The sequence below is a fragment of the Stegodyphus dumicola genome, chromosome 5, assembly GCF_044657685.1.
Source record: "Stegodyphus dumicola isolate Sdum_Otavi_A_Nest chromosome 5, ASM4465768v1".
Lineage (NCBI taxonomy): Eukaryota > Metazoa > Arthropoda > Arachnida > Araneae > Eresidae > Stegodyphus > Stegodyphus dumicola.
In genome coordinates this window covers 61824614-61845377 of record NC_140772.1, presented here as the reverse complement: position 1 = coordinate 61845377, position 20764 = coordinate 61824614, and the positions used below count along the sequence as shown (strand labels likewise).

Below are 20764 nucleotides of genomic sequence, written 5' to 3'. Positions count from 1 at the left end.
TTTGATCATTATTATCACTTTTGCTTTCAGCTTGCAATCGAGCAATTTCCAGTTCTGTTTTACATCTCTCTAATTTAATGTGTTCTAACTGTAATACTTTAGCTTTTTCAGATTTACGATGCTCTATTATGGAATTACCCAACTCTATTAGCAAATTTGGATCGGATTTAAAAGCTTCACTACGCTTAATCGTTAAATTTAGATCTGTAACAGTTATCTTTTCACTTAATTCTATATTCAGTTCTAAAGCTAATAGCTTTAAATCCTCTTTTAGTGAAGCTTTTATCAACATTGTACTCTTAATGAAATAACACAAGAGAATAAGTAATTGTTCTCAAATACTTAAACACCCTAACACAGTATATAAATACCATATATTTTCTCAAAACTCTTACACAGTATCTCTAAATAATAAAATGGCACTTTATTTCTAAATTGAAACTGCTGACTTACTTGTAAATAACATACGTTACTTACTTGTAAATGACAGCGTTAACATACGCTGACTTACTTGTAAATGACTTACGTTACTTGTAAATAACTCATAATCCATAGATCTCTGGCCCAGGACGGACCACGGGGTTTTGCACAGGCACTACACTATAATAAACTCAAGAACAATGGACTGTATTAAATATCACACTTTTATTCTCGTTAAATTACATCATTCATGGCCACTTAAAGCCACAAATTCTCTCACACGCTCTTAGCTCACAATCTCATGTCACACTCTACGAGCTCCAGGCGCATGCGCAGACACTAGTAATGAAATGCGTGCGCAGGCGCAACATCCTCTAAAACCTATATTTATTTACTTTTTCAAAATTTATACTTATTTATCTTGTTCACTTCTTTTTATAGAAAAAAGTAAAATTCGTTTAGGGTTCAGTTGATGCAAGAGAATATAAATGAGTTCTTATATTGCATGAATTTTAACAGTCACTTAAAAATTCTAACAGTCACTTAGCTTATTGAAAGCATGATATGTAATTATAATTAGAAAAAAAAAAGTAATCATTAACTGTAGTATGCTTACTTTCTGATTGTGTTTCAAGTTTTTAGAATAGCCGGAATCGTTTTTTAAGCATATATTTAAAAAAGCAGAATCAGTTATTAAGATAATTTTAGAATCAATGTTAGAAAATCTTTCGATATATTTTCCTTATATTAGGTTTTTGTAAATGCCGTAATTTCTATAAATAATGTACACTGATTAGGAGTTTTTAAAGTGAAATCTGTGGATTGTTTAGTTGTGTGAGCACACATGGATATGAGACATTCATTATATGAATAACAGACTATCATAATTAAGTTAGCATGTATACCACTGTAGCTCTAATTGCTGTACATTTTCATTATTACTTTGTGATGTTAAAATATGAGATCAGTGTACTAAATTAATGCTCTGAAAAGAAAAAATTAGCCTTTAAAATTTGACTTACTTAAATCTGGACTAAAGCAGAAGTTCATATTGTTATCTCGCATGAAATTATTGGTTCCAGTGTCTTGTCAAAAATTTTTGAAAGTCCTAGCAATTTTAAACTGTGCAGTTAGTAAAACATAATGCTCATTAATGCAAGAATATATTGGTAACAAAAATATTACCAGATTCCACCAAACTAGGGATTTAAAATAAAAAATCTTGCAACTTTGTTTTATAGGAATTCGAATGAGTTTTGAGGAATGTTTATTTCATTTTCTGAATTTGAGTATCATTGCATTTTTGTTTCAACTCTGTCTTCACACTTTAAGTGCCAAAAATATACCCGGTAAATGTTATTTTCAATAAGAAATCATCGTTGAAACTTGATTTTTCAAAGAGTAATATTGTAGACTTTTTATTACATTAGTTATTTAATGACTTAATTGTATTTTATCTTGATATCATTGTACTGTTTATTTATATTTTATAAAATTTCAACGGCATTTTGTGAAATATATTGATTAATGCTTAAAATATTTCAAACAATTGAGTAAGTACTTTTTGTTTAATCTACCCATTTTACATAAAATATATCCTCTACTAAGAATAAATTTCTTTTGACCATTTTGAGTACTATCTGAAATTTAAATCTCAGGCAAAAGTTTAGAACAGGAATGAATGATATACAGTCAAAAGTCGTTAATTCGGACACCCATAATCCGGATTGATCTATAATCTGGACCTCAAAGCTAAAAACTTTCTGCGCATGCCTCGCGTTGACGCATGCGCATAGGCGTTTACGTGTGCGCGTGAGACCTTTACAGCTGCGAATATGCTTGTGCGCGTGCACATAAAACGTTTATGCATGCGCGTTTAACGTATAACGGATGGTATAAGCTAAGCTAAAATTATCTAATTCAGTTAATGTCGCAGATTGCGTTGTATCTTAATCTTCGAATTGGATCCGGCTTATTATTTTTTACAGACTGTTAGAGCAATTTTATAAAAGTAAGCTTGAACTTTCGATTATATCAAATAGAATTTCCGATACATATTTTCTAATATGTAAAGGATCTAAAGTGAAAGTATGTTTCGAAATCCGAAATCTGTTTGTCAATTTCATGCTGCTTGGCTGGGGGAACGCCGCGGTGCTCAATGAATTGGAAGTTGATCTGTCAGCACTATCCTTATCTTCAGGGAAGATGTTTTTATTTTATTTGGCTTATAATTCCTTACTAAATGTAGTATTTCATCTCGATGTACTCCGTCTTTGATATGATTTAAAACAAGTTCCTCGTCACTATAATTCACTTCTTCCTATAGTGAAGAAAGTGACAGAGGTTATTGAAAACGAAAAAATTTCGATTGACAAATTAGTCGGTGTTCTCGATACAGCAATTATAGGTCTTGAACAGCGGAACTTTGTAACTAAACAAGAAATTATGTCTGTTTAATAGAATTAAAGAGAAAGTATTATCGCATGAAACGAAGCAACTTAAACAATTTACATTGAAAGAAATGTTTAATAAAGTAAACAAATAAATATTAAGCTTTTTCTTTTTGTAAATTTTGATACCCTTTAGATCACAATTGTTCTTTATTACATAAATTACGGTTTCATATTTTTAATTTTGTAATTTCTGCATGCCATTTTACCAGATTTAAACTGATGATCTATAATCCGGAATCGCCGAAGTCCCGATGAGTCCGGATTAACGACTTTTGACTGTATTTATATCTTTAAAGAAGATAAACAATAGTGTGCATTCTTTTGGATTTGAAAAATTGTTTTACGGTTGTTTAGAATTCTTTGTTTCAAATTTATATGTCAAGCACATAATAAACTTAAATATAAGTGATCACTGTCATCATTTATTTGACGTCTTACTTAAATTATTTTAAAGAAAAATATAAAACTTCATTTTTCTTTATATTTTCTTTAAGTCAAAAGATGAAGCGAAGCAAAGTGAGAAAAGCTCTCAATTATTTGAATTGATACAGAAGAGGGGTTCTGAGGTTAGTATATACATAATCTATTTTATTGTTGCTTATCCTCACTTGCGTGATGTAGTCAGCCCAAGCCCACAAAATTTGTGATAGCAAGGAGCACTAGATTATGTCTACCGTTGGCAACAGCCTTGAGCACCATTTTGGCGACAGTACGATTTCGCTCATTCCATCCCCCAATTTTGATTGAGAACACCCCAAAAAGGGAAGGGATGGTTCTCCCACCCCTCTCCCCTTTCCACCAAACCACACGAGAGGATTTTCGGCTGGCCACATATTTAGAGCACTGTAATGCTGCAGTGACCGATAAATTTACAAACATCCATGCCTTCTCCGGGTTTCGGACGCGGGCCCTTTGGCACACAGTCAGCGATGCTAATCACTATATTAATCTAGCAGCACATAATTTATGCTACATTATTTTTATCTCAGTGATGTTTATATTTTGAATTACACTATAATAAAAATGCATAAATGTAGGCTGAGGAATGTATTGTGTATTTATTTTAGCATTTATTATACTTGTATATATTTTTATTTTGGGATGATTCCGTTTGCACTTTACACTGCTCCATATGTGTATTAGCTGTATATTTTCTGTCATTTCTATCTGGCTAAGAAATGTATTTTGTAGATTAAGTTGCAAAATTATTTTATGATTTTTTTTCTAATTGGGCTAAGAAATTGTGATGAAAAGTTTAGATTTAGATTTTTCAGATTCATTTTTATTAAAATTGAAATTTAGGTTTTTTCTAATTGTGCTTACAAAAAATTATAAAGTATATAGTGTATTTTTAGCTTTTGAGTATCAAGAATTACTATATAGCAATTCTACAAATCTATATAGTAATTCTTGATACTCAAAGCTAACACAAATCTGTATAAACAAGTACTAGAAATATAAAAATTCAGGAATAACCATTAATTGTAAATTTTGTTCTGAATAAATGAAAAATATCTGAAAAGGAGTATCTGAAAGAAAATATCTAATGCCATGTGGTTAAGCGTGATTCCTCTTTTGAATTCAATGTGGTAAGCTATAAAACTGTAGTTAACTAGTCTGGTTATAATACTGCACTAAACAGGAAACTGAAATTAAAATTCTTAAGTAATTGGTGGAAGCATGTGATGGTAATTATTTGAACTGTAGCAGTACCATCAGATTGAATTCTTTGTACAATCGATGGAAGAAGTCCAATTGATTAGCTAAGAGAAGAATTTTCTTTTGTGAACTACATTTACTAAATCTGTTGCCATGATAAGAAAATATTTTTTAGCATCATGGCTCTTATGTTAAAAAATAGCTTAAATATATAGTTTCTTCACAATTTTTTTAGCTCTATTAAATAACTGGGAATTGGGGGGGGATAGGATTATTACCATCTTCTTTTCATTTTTAAACAAACCACAAAGGAAAAAATTGTTGATCCTTTTAATCATGTTTTAAATATAAATTCAACAAAATAAACATTAATAAATGTAAAATATTTATCCTTTTTTTGTGTCTTCGTTGCATTATTCCTTTAAAGATCCAAAAGTTATGAATATAAAAAATAAATAAATAAATAAATGAACTATCAGACAAATAGTCTAATGGCTCATAATCTTGTATCATAAATATGTATATACAATAAACTTTCTTGGTCTTTGTAATATTTTGTCTAAAATTTAATAACGAACTACAGAATCAAAATATATATGAATAAGCTATTTATGTCTTTTCTGTCATTTAAATATGTTTTTTTAAATAAAGGTTCCACATTTATATATATTTTATATTTTTAAGCTGAAGGATGAAATGAAGCAAGCTCATAAGGCTAGGAAAATTTCTCACTTAGTGGAAGTAATACAGAAAAATGGATCTGAAGTTAGTATTTTATATAGTTTAATTGTTGTTTTTATCTTCAGTAAAATTTATGCCTTAAATGGAGGAGGGTTTAAAGCATCCTAAAAGTGTAATTCGATGAAGAGGAGATTTGATGTACAAATATCTGTGAACTCTGAATGTAAATGGCTAAACTTAAATAGCCAGTGAACAAGAGTGATGGGCATTGTGTGCATTGCAACTGTGCAACCTACAGCATATAAAACTTGTGATTGAGTGATTGTAAAACAGGTGATGCATGTGCCATAATGACAAATGTAGAATTTTAGTTCTATTTGAGAGGAATAGAACTGCATCATTGGAACCTTAAAGCAGTCTGGTAATCTTCAACATTTCCGCTATAAAACATTGCTGGGAGTAATATTTATGTGAACATTTGTGTAAATGCTGGGAAAGCTTTATGAGCCAGAACTACAACTATGAAGCAAGACCTTTTCTATGATTTTCTCATCACATCATTGGCATCATCTTTCATAATATGACATATTGCCTTATCCTTCTATGTATTGATACATATGCCTGTAGCATATTGTACCATTTCAAGCTATCTGACTAAGGCATATTAAGCTTTAAGACACTTTGTTCTGATATCTTCCATTAAACTGGGACCTCTGATAGCGCAAGACTGGATTATTATAGTACCTTGATTTCTTTTAGGATGTGTGCTGATTGGATTGCATTACTTTAAGTGGGATATCTCATCCAACCTGTATGCGAATATCTATCACATCCTAGTACGGAAGCAGCTAGATTATTGGATATAACTGACTATATTTGTTACTGGTACACTGTTGATACTCCTTGGGTAATGGTATGGAGATCTATTTCTGACATTAGTAGATCCTTTTAGTTATCATTCATTATTTTAATATTCCAGTGATTTCAGAGTTTGAATTTTATATCTATGTAAAGCAGCTCTGAGTGGATATTGAAAAAATGCTGTTGAATTTATTATGAACGGTTTTATGATCATGATCAACTTTCGATCGCTTTGGTACCACTACTGAAACATTGCACAATAAACAAATTGCTTTTTTGACAATGTTTGTAAATAACCGCTCTTCCTCCCATTTATTGTTGGTAGTGGTTTGTTTTCTTTCTTTTCAAAGGCTTTGGCACAACTGAACTGATTGACAACAATCAATTGCATGGCAGATGATTCATCATCTGTGAAAACGTGAAGCATCATCAAGAAGAAGCGGGGCTTGCGTTAAAGCAAGATCTGTAATCTTAATCTGCCATTCAGATAAAAACTCGAAAATGGGGTAGAGTGAAGATGATATAGATGAGTGAGTAGATAAACTCAAATGCAACAATCCTGTATGTCACATGTAATTGAACCTTTTTTATTGTCGATTTTTACATTAGGATCAGAGCAATACAACACCCTTCTGTGTGACATGTAATTGAACCTTTTTTATTGTTGTTTTTTACATTAGTATTAAAGTTTTTGTCTCATGGCAATTCTGTGATTGTGGCTGGCGGTGGCCTAAAGTTAAGATTACAGGCTATCAGTCTCACATGAGTCCTTGGTTGGATACCACTGTTCTAGATGATGAATGGATATCTTTTTATTTTAATCAAGATTTAGATATCTCTTGTAAAACTGTCACTGAGTTTTGATACCTTTTATGTAACACAAAAGATGGCCTTTAATAATTCTAATTATGAGATTGCGTCTTTTATATCATTCTAACTATTTTGCCTCACTCTTTTGCTAGCATAAAAAGAATCTCCTCCTTAGTAACTCATATAAAAACACATACCACAAAGTCATTTAAAGCAGAAAAGAAAGACTAACTAATTACAAAATAGGCAATAAAGAGATCTAATAAAATTTGCCATATATGGAAATGTTAATTAAAATTGATAAAAGTGTACGGAGAAAGAACTTATCATAAAAGATACAGAGGAAGTTTGAAAAAAAAATATTAAAAAATTGTATGTGGAGGAAATGAAATGGGGGAGAAAATTCTAATTGAATAAAAGCGTGTTAAGTTTTATGTCATTTGTGTTGCTATATGATGAAAAATAACTTTTTCTCCCTATATTTATCTAAATTACTATCAAAGGCTTTTTTTTTTTTTTTTTTTTTTAAATTCATGAGTGGGAGCTCTGGTTATAATTAATATATCACTTGAAATTTCTGTTGGAATTTAAATTGCTGGCTGTAAACAGTCCGTGTTTGGTGCAAAATAGAGATGAATTTTTATAATTGAGCATTACTTCACATTGCATTCATATGGTAAAGTTTATGAAGTAAATACTTCATGTAGAAAGAGAACTTGCCGAATTTTTCTGAACCTAACAAGATAATGATTTTCTGTTTAGTAAATTGATTTTGAGAAAGTGAAAGCAGTCAGCATAATGAATTACACTGGCTGCTTGTATGTTTTGAGTTTGGATGAAATGGAAAATATCAGGAATAAAATTGTTGTGATTAGTAACCAAGAAGAGACAAAAAAGGGCATTGAAATCAAATTTATTCTTGGAATGCACAATCAAAAATCTATATTTTGCAGAGAAAAAATACTGATCTCCATCTTGCACCAAATGAAAGGTTTTTAAAGCTGACACCATAACATGCAACTGAAATTTCTGGTGTTATATTACGTGTTTCTTTATAGAGGTATCATCCATTGAAACACTTTGTCATTAATATTTATTTTAGAATTTGTAAAATATTTTAAAGTTTAATATGCATGAATTTTGAATCATGCTGCATTTTTGTTGCACTGATGTACAAATCACAGTGGCGTCTAATGAATAAAGCTATATGCAGGATTATTTGTTCTTTGCATGAATTTATTCGTTACTGTATAAATATATTTACTTGCAAAATACTTGAATTTAGATAGCATCTTATAAGCTATGTATGAATTAATGAAGCTCCTCTAAAACCTATATTTATTTACTTTTCAAAGTTTATACTTTGAAACATTTATCTTGTTCACTTCTTTCTATTGAAAAAAGTAAAATTCGTTCAGGGTTCAGTTGATGCACCAGGATATAAATCAGTTCTTATATTGCATGAATTTTAACAGTCACTTAAACATAGCTTATTGAAAGCATGATATATAATTATAATTAGAAAAAAGAAGTAATCATTAACTTTAGTATGCTTTCTTCCTGATTGTGTTTCAAGTATTTAGAATAGCCTGAATCTTTTTTAAACATGTATTTAAAAAAGCAGAATCATTTATTAAGATAATTTTAGAATCAATGTTAGAAATTCTTCCAATAAATTTTCCTTATACAGTCTTATACAGTCTGTAAAGTCTGTAGTAGTCTTCTTCCTTATACAGTCTGTAATCTGGACATCCATTGTCCAGAATGATCTATAATCCTGACCTCAATGCGACAAACTTTTTTTTCTTTTTGCAAGCTTTACGCATACGCGTTTAATTTATAAAGGATCTACAAAGCAAAAGCATGTTTTAATATCCATCAAACAAAAAGTGGAATTGCCGCAGAAAATGGATAAAGGCGTATCTGTCTCAAAATTATGCGAGGTGTATTACATTGGAAAGTCAACTGTATATGACATAAGCAAAAAGAAAAAGGAAATTTTTGAATTTTTTGTGGATTCTGACATCCCACTTGCAATGAATAACAGAAAAAGGGTTCATTATACTAAAAGTGACAATCATGACAAAGTGATTATTGAATGCGTCAGACAGTGTTGCAGCGAGGGCGTGCCATTGATGGATCCAATGCTAATGGCTCAAGCCAAAATATTTCATGAAGAAATTAACTCTGAGTGCACATATTTGACAGGTTGGTTAAGTAAATTAAAAAACCACCATGGTATAAGACAATTAAAATGAAAAAGCTTCAGCTGGTACTGAAGCTTCTGAACGATTTGCGGATGAATTCATTGAACTCTTTAGTAGTGAACAATTATCTCCAGAACAAATTTACAACGCTGATAAAACGGGTCTTTTCTGGTAATATGTACTGCGAAATACTTTGGCAACCTCTACAGAAAAGACTCCAACTGGTGTCAAAAATTCCAAAGCGAGACTAACAGTTTTAGCATGCACAAAAGCTGCAGGAACTCACAAATGCAAACTTTTCGTAATTGGAAAACATGCACCACTTCAAGCATTTAAAGGAGTAACGATTTCCCCTGTTATATATCGTGCAAATAAAAGAGCATAGATGACACAAGCATTGATGAATGATTGGTTTGAAAATCATTTTATACACGAGGCTCGGCAACATTTTAATTCAGTTGGTTTACCTGATGACTCAAAAATAGTCCTGATTGTTGACAACTGTTGGGTGCATACTTCACTTAAAGTTCTAGTGAAAGATAATGTATCCGTATTATTCTTCCCTCCAAATTGTACGTCTATCATTCAGCCTATGAATATGGGAATAGTGCACGTGCTGAAATGGAAATATAAAGTAGCATTTTTAAAATCTATTTTAAATTTCTTGAACAATGGCAAGACTATTCAAGAATTTTTGAAATTTTTTAGCGTAAAATCTGCTGTGTGAAGCATTGCAAGATCGTGGGGGAATCCAGATACGTTAAAAAATGCTTGGCATAATTTATGGCCAGCTACCATATTTCATGGTGAGGACGATGAAGATGGTAGCTCGAATTTGAAGGTGTTCGGACATGGGCAAGTAAAGGTGAAATTTTCTAGTTATTGGATTTTCTAAAGAAATGTGGAGAAATGGTAATAAATGAAAATGATATAACAGAAGTTTTTCATTGCGACGACAATGCCCCAATCATCAATCAATTAACGGACGGCGAAATCTGCAGTCTGGCTCTAGATCCAGAAAATACCGCTTCCGATAGTGTAGAAAGTGACAGAGAGGTTATTCAAAAGAAAAAAATTCCGATTGACAAGTTAGTTGGTATTCTCGACACAGCAATTATGGGACTTGAACAGTGGAACTTTGTAACTGAACAAGAAATTGTCTGTTTATAGCATTAAAGAGAAAGTATTACCACAAAAAACGAAGCAACTTAAACAACTTACATTGAAAGAAATGTTTAATAAAATAAACAAATAAATATTAAGTTTATATATATATATTCTTTAGATCATAATTGTTCTTTATTTCATAAATTGCAGTTTCATATTTTTAATTGCATAATTTCTGCATGCCATCTTATGAGATTTAAATTGATGATCTATAATCCGGAATCGCCGAAGTCTCGACGAGTCCAGATTACGGACTTTGTACTGTATTAGGTTTTTGTAAATGCTGTAATTGCTGTAAATAATGTACACTGATTAGGAGTTTTTAAAGTGAAATTTGGAGATTATTTAGTTGTGTGAGCACGTATGGATATGAGACATTCATTATATGAATAATAGAGTATCATAATTAAGTTAGCATGTATACCACTGTAGCTCTAATTGCTGTACATTTTCATTATTACTTTGTGATGTTAAAATATGAGATCAGTGTCCTAAATTAATGCTGTTAAAAGCAAAAATTAGCCTTGAAAATTTTACTTTCTAAAATCTTTACTAAAGCAGAAATTCATATTGTTTTCTCACATGTAATTATTGGTTCAAATATCTTGTCAAAAATTTTTGAAACTCGTAAGTCCTAGGAATTTTAAGCTGTGCAATTAGGAGAACACAATGCTCATTAATGCAAGAATATATTGATAACGAAAATATTACCAGATTCCACCAAACTAAAGATTTAAAATAAAAAATCTCGCAACTTTGTTTTATAGGAATTCGAATGAGTTTTGAGGAATGTTTATTTCATTTTCTGAATTTGAATATCATTGCATTTTTGTTTCAACTCTATCTTCAAAGTCTCAAAAATATACCTGGTAAATGTTATTTTCGATAAGAAATCATCGTTGAAACTTGATTTTTCAAAGAGTAATATTGTAGACTTTTTATTACATTAGTTATTTAATGACATAATTGTATTTTATTTTGATATTATTGTACTATTTATTTATTTTTTATAAAATTTCAACGGCATTTTCTGAAATATATTGATTTATGCTTAAAATGTTTCAAGCAATTGAGTAAGTACTTTTTGTTTAATCTACCCATTTTACATAAAATATATCCTCTACTAAGAATAAATTTCCTTTGATCATTTTGAGTACTATTTGAAATTCAAATCTCAGGCAAAACTTTAGAACAAGAATGAATGATATATTTATATCTTTAAAGAAGACAAACAACAGTGTACATTCTTTTGGATTTGAAAAATTGTTTTACTCTTGTTTAGAATTATTTGTTTCAAATTTATATATCAAGTACATAATAAACTTAAATATAAGTGATCATTGTTATCATTTATTTGATGTATTACTTAAATTATTTTAAAGAACAATATAAAACTTCATTTTTCTTTATATTTTCTTTAAGTCAAAAGATGAAGCGAAGCAAAGTGAGAAAAGCTCTCAATTATTTGAATTGATACAGAAGAGGGGTTCTGAGGTTAGTATATACATAATCTATGTTGTTGTTGCTTATCCTAACTTGTGTGATGTAGTCAGCCCAAGCCCACAAAATTTCTGATGGCAAGGAGCGCTAGATTATGTCGTCTGCCATTGGCAACAGCCTTGAGCACCATTTTGGTGACAGTGCGATTTCGCTCAGTTCCATCCCCCAATTTTGATTGAGTACACCCCTGGGGGGGGCGTTAGTAAAACTTAGGATCCTTACAAACGACGACGACACTTGGCAACGAGGAGACTGTCTTACATCTAAAAGACAATCCAAGTACAAGTACTTCCACAATAGCTCAACAAATGAGTTTTTCTGAAGCCATTGTCTGAAGTATACTTGAAGCAAACCAAATGAGCGCATACATTCTTCACATCCAATTATTAGAGCCTGAGAACATTTGCTGCATGGTTTCTGCAGCAGAGTGCTACAGGCAGTGCATTTCCTACATCTGTATTGTTTATGGATGAAGTATACTTCATGCGAGAGGGAGCCTTCAGTCAGCATAACGCTCATTTGTTGGCTTTGGTAAATACTCAGGCCTGCCAGACAACTTCTTCATAATTTCGAACACCTCTTGCAGTAAAACCTTTTAGTAAAATTCTTTCCTGCCCAATAATGTGCTGCTGTTTCTGTTCTTTTTCTCTGCTTCTTTGCATCATAGGTCGCAACTATGGCATTTGCGTCCCTGCATTCCTATGTGATTCCGAGTCGTCTCTGTACCCCCTACACATCCTGCAAATTTGTTGGTCTGGTATGGAATCGACCTGTATATTTTAAAATATGTTTACATTATACCTTATGTGTAATGTGTGTATCATGTTACTGCGTAAATGTTGTGTAAAAATAGTACATTAATTGTTATAATGTATTGTCTACAGGAAAATGATGAAAACTACATTGTATTATATACACACATTTATTATAGAAAAAAGGGTGTGCACTTGCACCATTTTAGCAATTTTTCCTCTCCGTCTGCTTTTTAAAATATAAAGCCCAAATTTTCATGCAAGATTTTCTTTTTTTAATATTTTTCTTTATATCATGTTAAGATGTACTTTTCCTATGCAAAATCTTGAACAGCCAAAGAGATTTTTGGTTATTTAGAGAGTCATGATGCAAAACAGGTCATCAGAATGTTCACAGTGTGATAGATACAAGAAATGTGTGAAAAAAATTATCATAATCAAAGAAATCAAATAAATCAAAGGAATGAAATTGTTATGCTGTATGTCCTACTGGGAAGGGGTATGAGGTTTTTATTTAACATGTTCTTAATACTCTGAGTGCCATGACTACCTTTATTTGGTCATGAGATTTTTTGTGACTTGGTACATATTAGCATATAATTTAACATCTTTTGCTTTTTTACTTTGTTTTTTAATAATGTAGATGTCATCTTAATGAATGTAAATTTATGAAAATAAAGATTAAAATAAATGATTATACAAATTTAGCTAGCAAATGCTGTTTAAACACAGGTCTTCATGACAGATCGAAAAAACTGCAACACTCGGAGAATTAATACTTAAAATCTATTTTCTTAAAATTTAATTACTGTTACAGAAGTTGAAAGAGGTATTATTAACGTTTTGGAGGTTACTGTAAAAGGTTTGGGAAAAGACACATCATTAGTGTATAGGAGGGCAGACATTTCTTATTATAAGATCAACAATTTTCAAGAACTCAATTGAAATTATGATTTTGTACAAAATTATTATTTCTTCATCTACTTAAAATACACTTTGAGCTTAGAGCATGAGCCTGCAAATGTATTGATTACATTTAATGTAAATATAGACAGACAGATAGATATGAGAAAAACTTAGCAGGTTCTAAAATGTAGATAAATATAGTTATTCTGAATTATTCTTTGAAAAACATAGTATCATGCACTGGTAAGGACACTAAGAATTAGTTATATACCTCTTAAATTCACGTCTTTATATACTATGAGCTATATTTATATGAATTACATTAATTAGTATATTAGGTGAATGTGCATATGACTATTAAGCTCAGCAAAAATTAATGGTAAACTTTACTTACATTTGTGTAGATTACATGAGTTGGAATACATTGCTAGCTCATTTAGTACTTTGATACCTATCAATGAAATTTACCCAAAGCTCATAAACAAAAATTTAACATATTCTGTTACTCATTATACCTTAAGTCAGAGATGACAAACCAATGGCACATGAAAAGAAAATTGTGCACTTACTCTCAATAAAGTAAGTTGATGCCTGGCCGTTTTCAAAACTGTTTTCCTTTTGAGTAGTGATCGTGACTACCTCTGATCTTTTTCCGAATGGGAGTGAGTATGGACGGGCGGCGGGAGGGACAGGAAGCTAGTTATTTACTTGTTTGTTTTTGTTTGGTGCATGCTTATATTGGCTGTAATTATTCATAATTTCATTTTCATAATTATACACAACAGCTTGCTTAAATTTTTGTGAGTTATAGTAATAACCTTAAGTATTACTTAACGGGGGTAGTTTGACAAAAAAATAGAAATTGTGACATAAGTCTAATAGAAAGTTTCAAGTTGGTAGACTGAGAAATATAGAATTATTAATAAAAGCAGTAAAGCAGTGTGCATTCTATACTCTGGAACTGTGGTATGTAGAACATTGTCTGTGAAACGGCATTATGAAACAAATAGCATTGTAAACCTCTTTGTTGAAAAAATGAATACAGAAAAAGGGAATTCTTTGCATGTGCAATTAAAAAGAGAAATGAACAATTGACATCTAAGATTAAATCTTCGTCAGGCATGCAATGATCTGCCAGCACTATCCTCATCTTCAGGGCAGATGTTTTTATTTTATTCGGCTTATAATTCCTTACTAAATGTAGTGTTTTATCTCGATGTACTCCGATATGATTTAAATCAATTTCCTCGTCATTATAAATATCACGAATACACATCAAATAGTTTTCTGGTTGCAATTTTCTAATTTCTACTATGCGTAATGTATGCTTTACACATGAGCACATTAAAAGAAATGTTTAATAAAGTAAACAAATAAATATTAAGCTTTTTTTTTTGTAAATTTTGATCATAATTTACAAAAATGAATGAAATGATTAAAAATTAATAAAAAATAATTATGAAATAAAGATCATAATTGCTCTTTATTTCATAAATTATGGTTTCATATTTTTAATTGTATAATTTCTGCATGCCATCTTACCAGATTTACATTGATGATCTATAATTTGGAATCGCCGAAGTCCCGACGAGTCCAGGTTAAAGACTTTGTATTGTATTACTTCCATCCTCTGGGTCGATAAAATGAGTACCAAGTTCGCTTGGGGACTAAACACTGGGGGAGGGGTCCTGCGACAAGCTGACCACTCGTTCAGGGCATATGCTAATGCACCCCGGGGCCCACGTCAAGAAAGCAGATTTTGGGGCACTGCTGGCCTTGGCCTACTAGGGCTGTTGCGCCATTGAGATTAGTTTAAGTAATATCACAGATTCGCTTAGAAACAATTTGTCAGATGACTCCAGTCCAACTTGCACCCTGCTAAAAGTAACAAAGCATGAATCTAGTATGTTTTGCCATCTAATGTGCAATGGCAGAAGTCAGACTAATTTCATTCTGTATTTAATAAGCATAAAAATTGTTAATGTTATGATTGCTGTATAGATATATATTTCTAGTTACAAATGAAGAGTCCTAATATATAAGTATTTATTTTTATTTTTTTTTCCTTGATAATCACAAAGTTAATATTGTATATTGGAACATCATGGCCACATTAAATATTTCTTTAAAGAAATTGGCATGTAGATGTATAAAAGTTTGCCAGCTCAGCCCTAAGTAGTTTGGGTGTTTTTTGAAATATTAAAATATGTATACTGTGTAATTATTGGATATGAGAATAGATCAATTGAAGCTTTATGTGGAGCAATCCGAATGAAGTGGAAGAGTGGATAAAAAGCAGACAGGTTTAGATGAAATTCTTATACAAAGTTATGTAAAAACCTTTCTATAAAAATTCATTTTGTTTTGTTGCTGACATTCATGTTACACTATATAAACACAATTCCAAGAGCTTGGATGGATTATTGCTATTTAGTTGAGGTTCAGTGTTTACTCTGTAAATGATTTGGCAATCAACTATATTTCTCATGCACTAAGGAAGAATTGTTTAATATCTACTTTCTCCTTGAGCTATTTGCTGTTATTTATTTTATTGTGTAAGATTCATTTTTATAATAAATTATTAATTTCTTTCTGTTTATATGGCGTAATTGAGTAAGCTGTCAAAGAACTAGTAGTTGCAACAGTTGGTGCTGAATTCTGGATGTCTTTGAATGCCAATAATCGGAAAGATGGAAGAAAGTTGTGGAAATGATTGTCACAAAATCTATAAAAATGAAGACTGCAACTGCTGTGAATGCCACTAAAATGAAGAATTCTCTCATTGGAAATGCTTGCTGGTATGGGATAAGCAGCTGAAATGAAGAAGCATGTTGCTGGAAGTAATGGGAAAGCCATGATTTCTGTGAGCAAAAATGTCTCTACCTTGAACTTGAGAATGAGACTGGGAACATCAATCAGCAAATTTCTACAGTAAACATAAGACTCAAGAAAGAAATTCTAAGATTAAAACAGAAATTTCTAAAATCTATTTTATCCGTAAACAATATTCCAGCTCACCCTGCTGTGAATAACTTTCTGATTCATTTATCTCATCCTACAATTAACCTCTTGCCATATGACAGGAAATCATCATGGAAGATATAAAAAATAAAATTTGAAATGATCTCAGAGACATCAATGATACCATGTCACCAAAACCTTAAATTTGGCTGCATCTTTAAGAGAAAAGGCAGCTAACATTGTACAGGTGTTTCTGGTGGAAAACTTTCACATGTTGACTCCTTAGTTAACAAAATTTTTCAAGTGTTACTATGGACTGCAACTTGACCCAGCCTGAGAAGGCAGGAGACACGTTTCAAGAATCAGCAGCTAATACTGAAAAATTAATACAGCTAACATTTCCAGATTGTGACTAGGAAATTAAAGACGTATTGGGCCTCCAGTATTTATGGATTTTGTTTGGGATACTGTACAATGAGCACTAGCTCAAGAGAGCTGATAATGAAGATTTACAGAGGGCTCTAGTGCATACCTCAAAGTCGAGACTATACAGAATGCCAGCAGAAAAGAACATTAACTTGTAAAGGTGGCCAACAGAACCGAGGCCACACAGCTGTAAAAGAAAGGTGATGGAATCTAAGTAAACTGGAACAGCAATAATAATAAAGTGAATGGTGGATTTGTAATAGAGAAGGATATTTATGGAGACAATACTGTGCGCCTTCAGCTCAAAAGATAAAATCTTGAAGAACAACAGGGAAACTAATAATCTTGAGCGGCATTTGCTGAAAGTGCCTTATTTCAATGTTATTCACTATCTTCACTTCATGGGAGAAAGCAAGGGCTTTATATGGAAGAAGAAATCAATGGTTTTTCATCCCACAAAATAGTAGACACTAGAGTAAATGTTACTATTTTGCAAACTGATATAAACCTGCATTTGAAAGAGCACCTTCTCTAAACAGGTCCATCCTTAAATCTACATGCAGTGAACTGAAAGAAAATAAAACCTGTCAAGGATAATCTCTGTTATCAAGAAATCCACCTGTCAAGGAACATCTCTGGCATTTTCTTTTTGCAAAACAAGCAGAAGTTGGAAAACAAGATGCAGGACAATGATATTGTGGAATTTTCCTTAAGTCTTTATGACCTATCATTGAGGGTTTCACGTGATTTTATGTTCATTATAGAAGTCTAAATGGCATTACATAGGCAGAACAATTACTTTTTGCCTAGAACTGAGGATATCATAGACATGCTAGTAGGAAACAAATGGTTTTCAACTATAAATTTTAAGATTGAGTACTGGCAAATGGAAGTAGACATTCATCAATTAAGAAGATTTTTCGTCATCTGCATTTACTATTGAAAATTTGTCAAAGATGTCTCTAATCTTGGAAGGCCTTTATGCTGCCTAGTGTAAATTATCATCTGCTACTTGTCAATTTTGTTTTCATGCAAAATGGTGCTTTTAAAGAAGCAGTGGACTGAAGTCTTGTATGTGCTCTTTCTGAAGAAAATTATTTATATTTAATAATTTTTTGTTATTAAAAAAGGCTGTGAAAGGCATGATTTTTCAGTATCTAAAGCAACTTAGATAATATTATCAATAAAAAAGGGGGGAAAATGGCAAAATTTAGCTTCAAGGAGAAAAATTGTTCAAATTGCATATCAAAGGGGGGAAAAGGAATGTTTCGAATGTTGCAGAAGTAAGAATTTTAATGTTAAAAAACAATCTGTGAACTCAAAGGTCAGTTGCATAATCATTAAAATGTTCAGTATCAAGTGTAAACAAAGTGATTAATGCTGATTTGAATCTTAAAAGGGGGGAAATGCAATGTACATCCTCTTTCTTCCCGAGATATTGCCGAGCGTAGAAAATTATTTACACAAAAATGGAAAAATGCTGTCACAATAGATGAATTTTGGGTATATTTAACTGGCTGCGATAAAAATAGATCCATTTATTATCATTAAAGGGAAGAAACAAACTAGACCAAACTAGGTCACTAGACCTTTCACCATTCGAGCATATTTCTTGGACATGTTAGGCTGCATGATTCAGTCACCACAAAATATCACAGATCCGGAGCGACAACTGATGAATGCCTGGCAGAATGTGTCGCAGGATGACATTAGGAACCTCTATCACACCTTACCTCGATGAATTCAAGCATGCATTGCTGCCAGGGGCAGTTTAACCAACTACTAACTAGAACATTCAGTCGGTGATTGTGAGTCATGGACAGGTGATATGACCTTAATATTTTAATCATTTTATTATCTGTGTATGAGCTAAACAACCACTTCCTTCATGGTGGTTTTTTTTTTTTTTTTTTCCTTTCAAAAGAGTGTATATGTGTTAGGAATAACTTCTGATTTTTATCTCAGGAAAGGTGGAAAAGAACCTAATCTATGAAAATAATACCTCTTCAAGTAATGATAATAATAATATTACTTTTTTTTTGTTTTAATTTATGACGTCTCTAGGGGATTACACTGGAATACGAAAGATTAGATTGCAAAATTTATTTTTAAATTGTTAATTTAATTTTCCCTTCTTTTATTTATTCTGATCAAACAAATTTTTCAATTATTAAGTCCTGATATTGTAAATGTGTTCTGCTTTTTAGCTTAGCATCAGAATTCTGCAGAAAAATAAGAAGAGGAAGATATCAGATTCAACTGAACTGTTTGAGAGAAATATCTCTGAGGTTAGGAAGCTCTGCTGCAGTATTTGATGAATATATAATTATGCTTTTGAACAGATTTTTAAAAATTTATTTCAGTTTTAATCAGTATTTTTTTGTATTTTTTAATTGCTATATTGTGAAATATTGTTAAAATCCATCTTTAATTTTAGACAAGTACCTACTCATTGTATATTTAAAGTACGAAAAATTTAAGCCAGCAGAATCAACATAAAAATACGAAAAATAAAAGCCAGCAGAATCAACAGAGGTCTTTAGAAAAATTCTATGCTTAAATATTCACATGCCTTTAGGATTTATAAAATATAAATTGACAAGTTCACAACTATGTAATTGAATTTCTGCATTAATGGGTATATAATGCATGCCATGCTTATTTTAGATCTCATATAAGTTAAGTAATACTATCCTGAGGTTCTTTTTACAAAAATCATTTATAGTTGAAGTAAACTGTAGTATTCTAAATAACATTTATTCTTTGTTAGCTATTATTATTAGTTCATTTTGACTTTGAAATCATGTTTTCTGTCGCTTAGTATGTTTTTAAGCAATTTCAAGCTTTCATGATCTTTATTATATTACTGCTGCATAGTTAAAATTTTGAATGTTAAGTATTAAGTTAATCTCTAAACGGCACAGATATCTACTTATAGTTAATATCAGACTTGAATATGAATGTATGAAATTTAAATATTCTGGAATACTTCTAAGACAAATATAAGCATGCTACAGCTAAGATAATAAAACAGTGATTTTAACTTGGTATGCTGTGAAAATTTTAAAGGTAATTAATTTAATCATTTTTGAAAATAGCTCAAAGCGTGCTAAATATACATATCAAAATATACACATCTTTAAATTAATTATATGAGTATATATATATATATATATAAACAAAAGTTGAGAAACTTCAAATTAAGATGATATGCATTAATATAAATTTCGTGCAGTATGATGCAAATTTAATTAACTAATCAAAAGGCAATTATTAAATCAAAATTAGATCATGAAAAGTCGGTAATAATTAAGTGTAATAATTTAGATTCATTTAAAATAGATGTAGATGTCTAATGAAAAACAATCTTGGCAGTCAAGGCAGATTTAAATATTCCTTTTTATTTAGTTGACATTTGTGGTCACAAAATAACTTGGCACTTTAATAATACATATCTTTAAATTAATTATATGAGTATATATATATATATATATAAACAAAAGTTGAGAAACTTCAAATTAAGATGATATGCATTAATATAAATTTCGTGCAGTATGATGCAAATTTAATTAACTAATCAAAAGGCAATTATTAAATCAAAATTAGATCATGAAAAGTCGGTAATAATTAAGTGTAATAATTTAGATTCATTTAAAATAGATGTAGATGTCTAATGAAAAACAATCTTGGCAGTCAAGGCAGATTTAAATATTCCTTTTTATTTAGTTGACATTTGTGGTCACAAAATAACTTGGCACTTTAATAATACATATCTTTAAATTAATTATATGAGTATATATATATATATATATATAAACAAAAGTTGAGAAACTTCAAATTAAGATGATATGCATTAATATAAATTTCGTGCAGTATGATGCAAATTTAATTAACTAATCAAAAGGCAATTATTAAATCAAAATTAGATCATGAAAAGTCGGTAATAATTAAGTGTAATAAT

The 20764-nt window shown here is 30.9% G+C and overlaps 1 protein-coding gene across 7 annotated transcripts in view; it reads left to right on the top strand.

Annotated features, from left to right (window-relative positions):
• The window catches only part of LOC118185255 (uncharacterized), a 472173-nt gene that overhangs the window by 129984 nt on the left and 321425 nt on the right, over nt 1-20764 (top strand). For 6 of the 7 annotated variants that reach the window (XR_015041131.1, XM_085816706.1, XM_085816705.1 and 3 more), the window contains exons 20-23: nt 3368-3439; nt 5217-5297; nt 11681-11752; nt 19011-19091. Coding sequence is in view for 6 of the 7 variants with exons in the window: in XM_085816706.1 (XP_085672832.1) it covers nt 3368-3439; nt 5217-5297; nt 11681-11752; nt 19011-19091 (306 nt within the window). In the remaining variant the exon portion in view is untranslated. The remainder of the gene's footprint in view (nt 1-3367; nt 3440-5216; nt 5298-11680; nt 11753-19010; nt 19092-20764) is intronic. The other variant, XM_085816708.1, reaches the window with a different exon arrangement.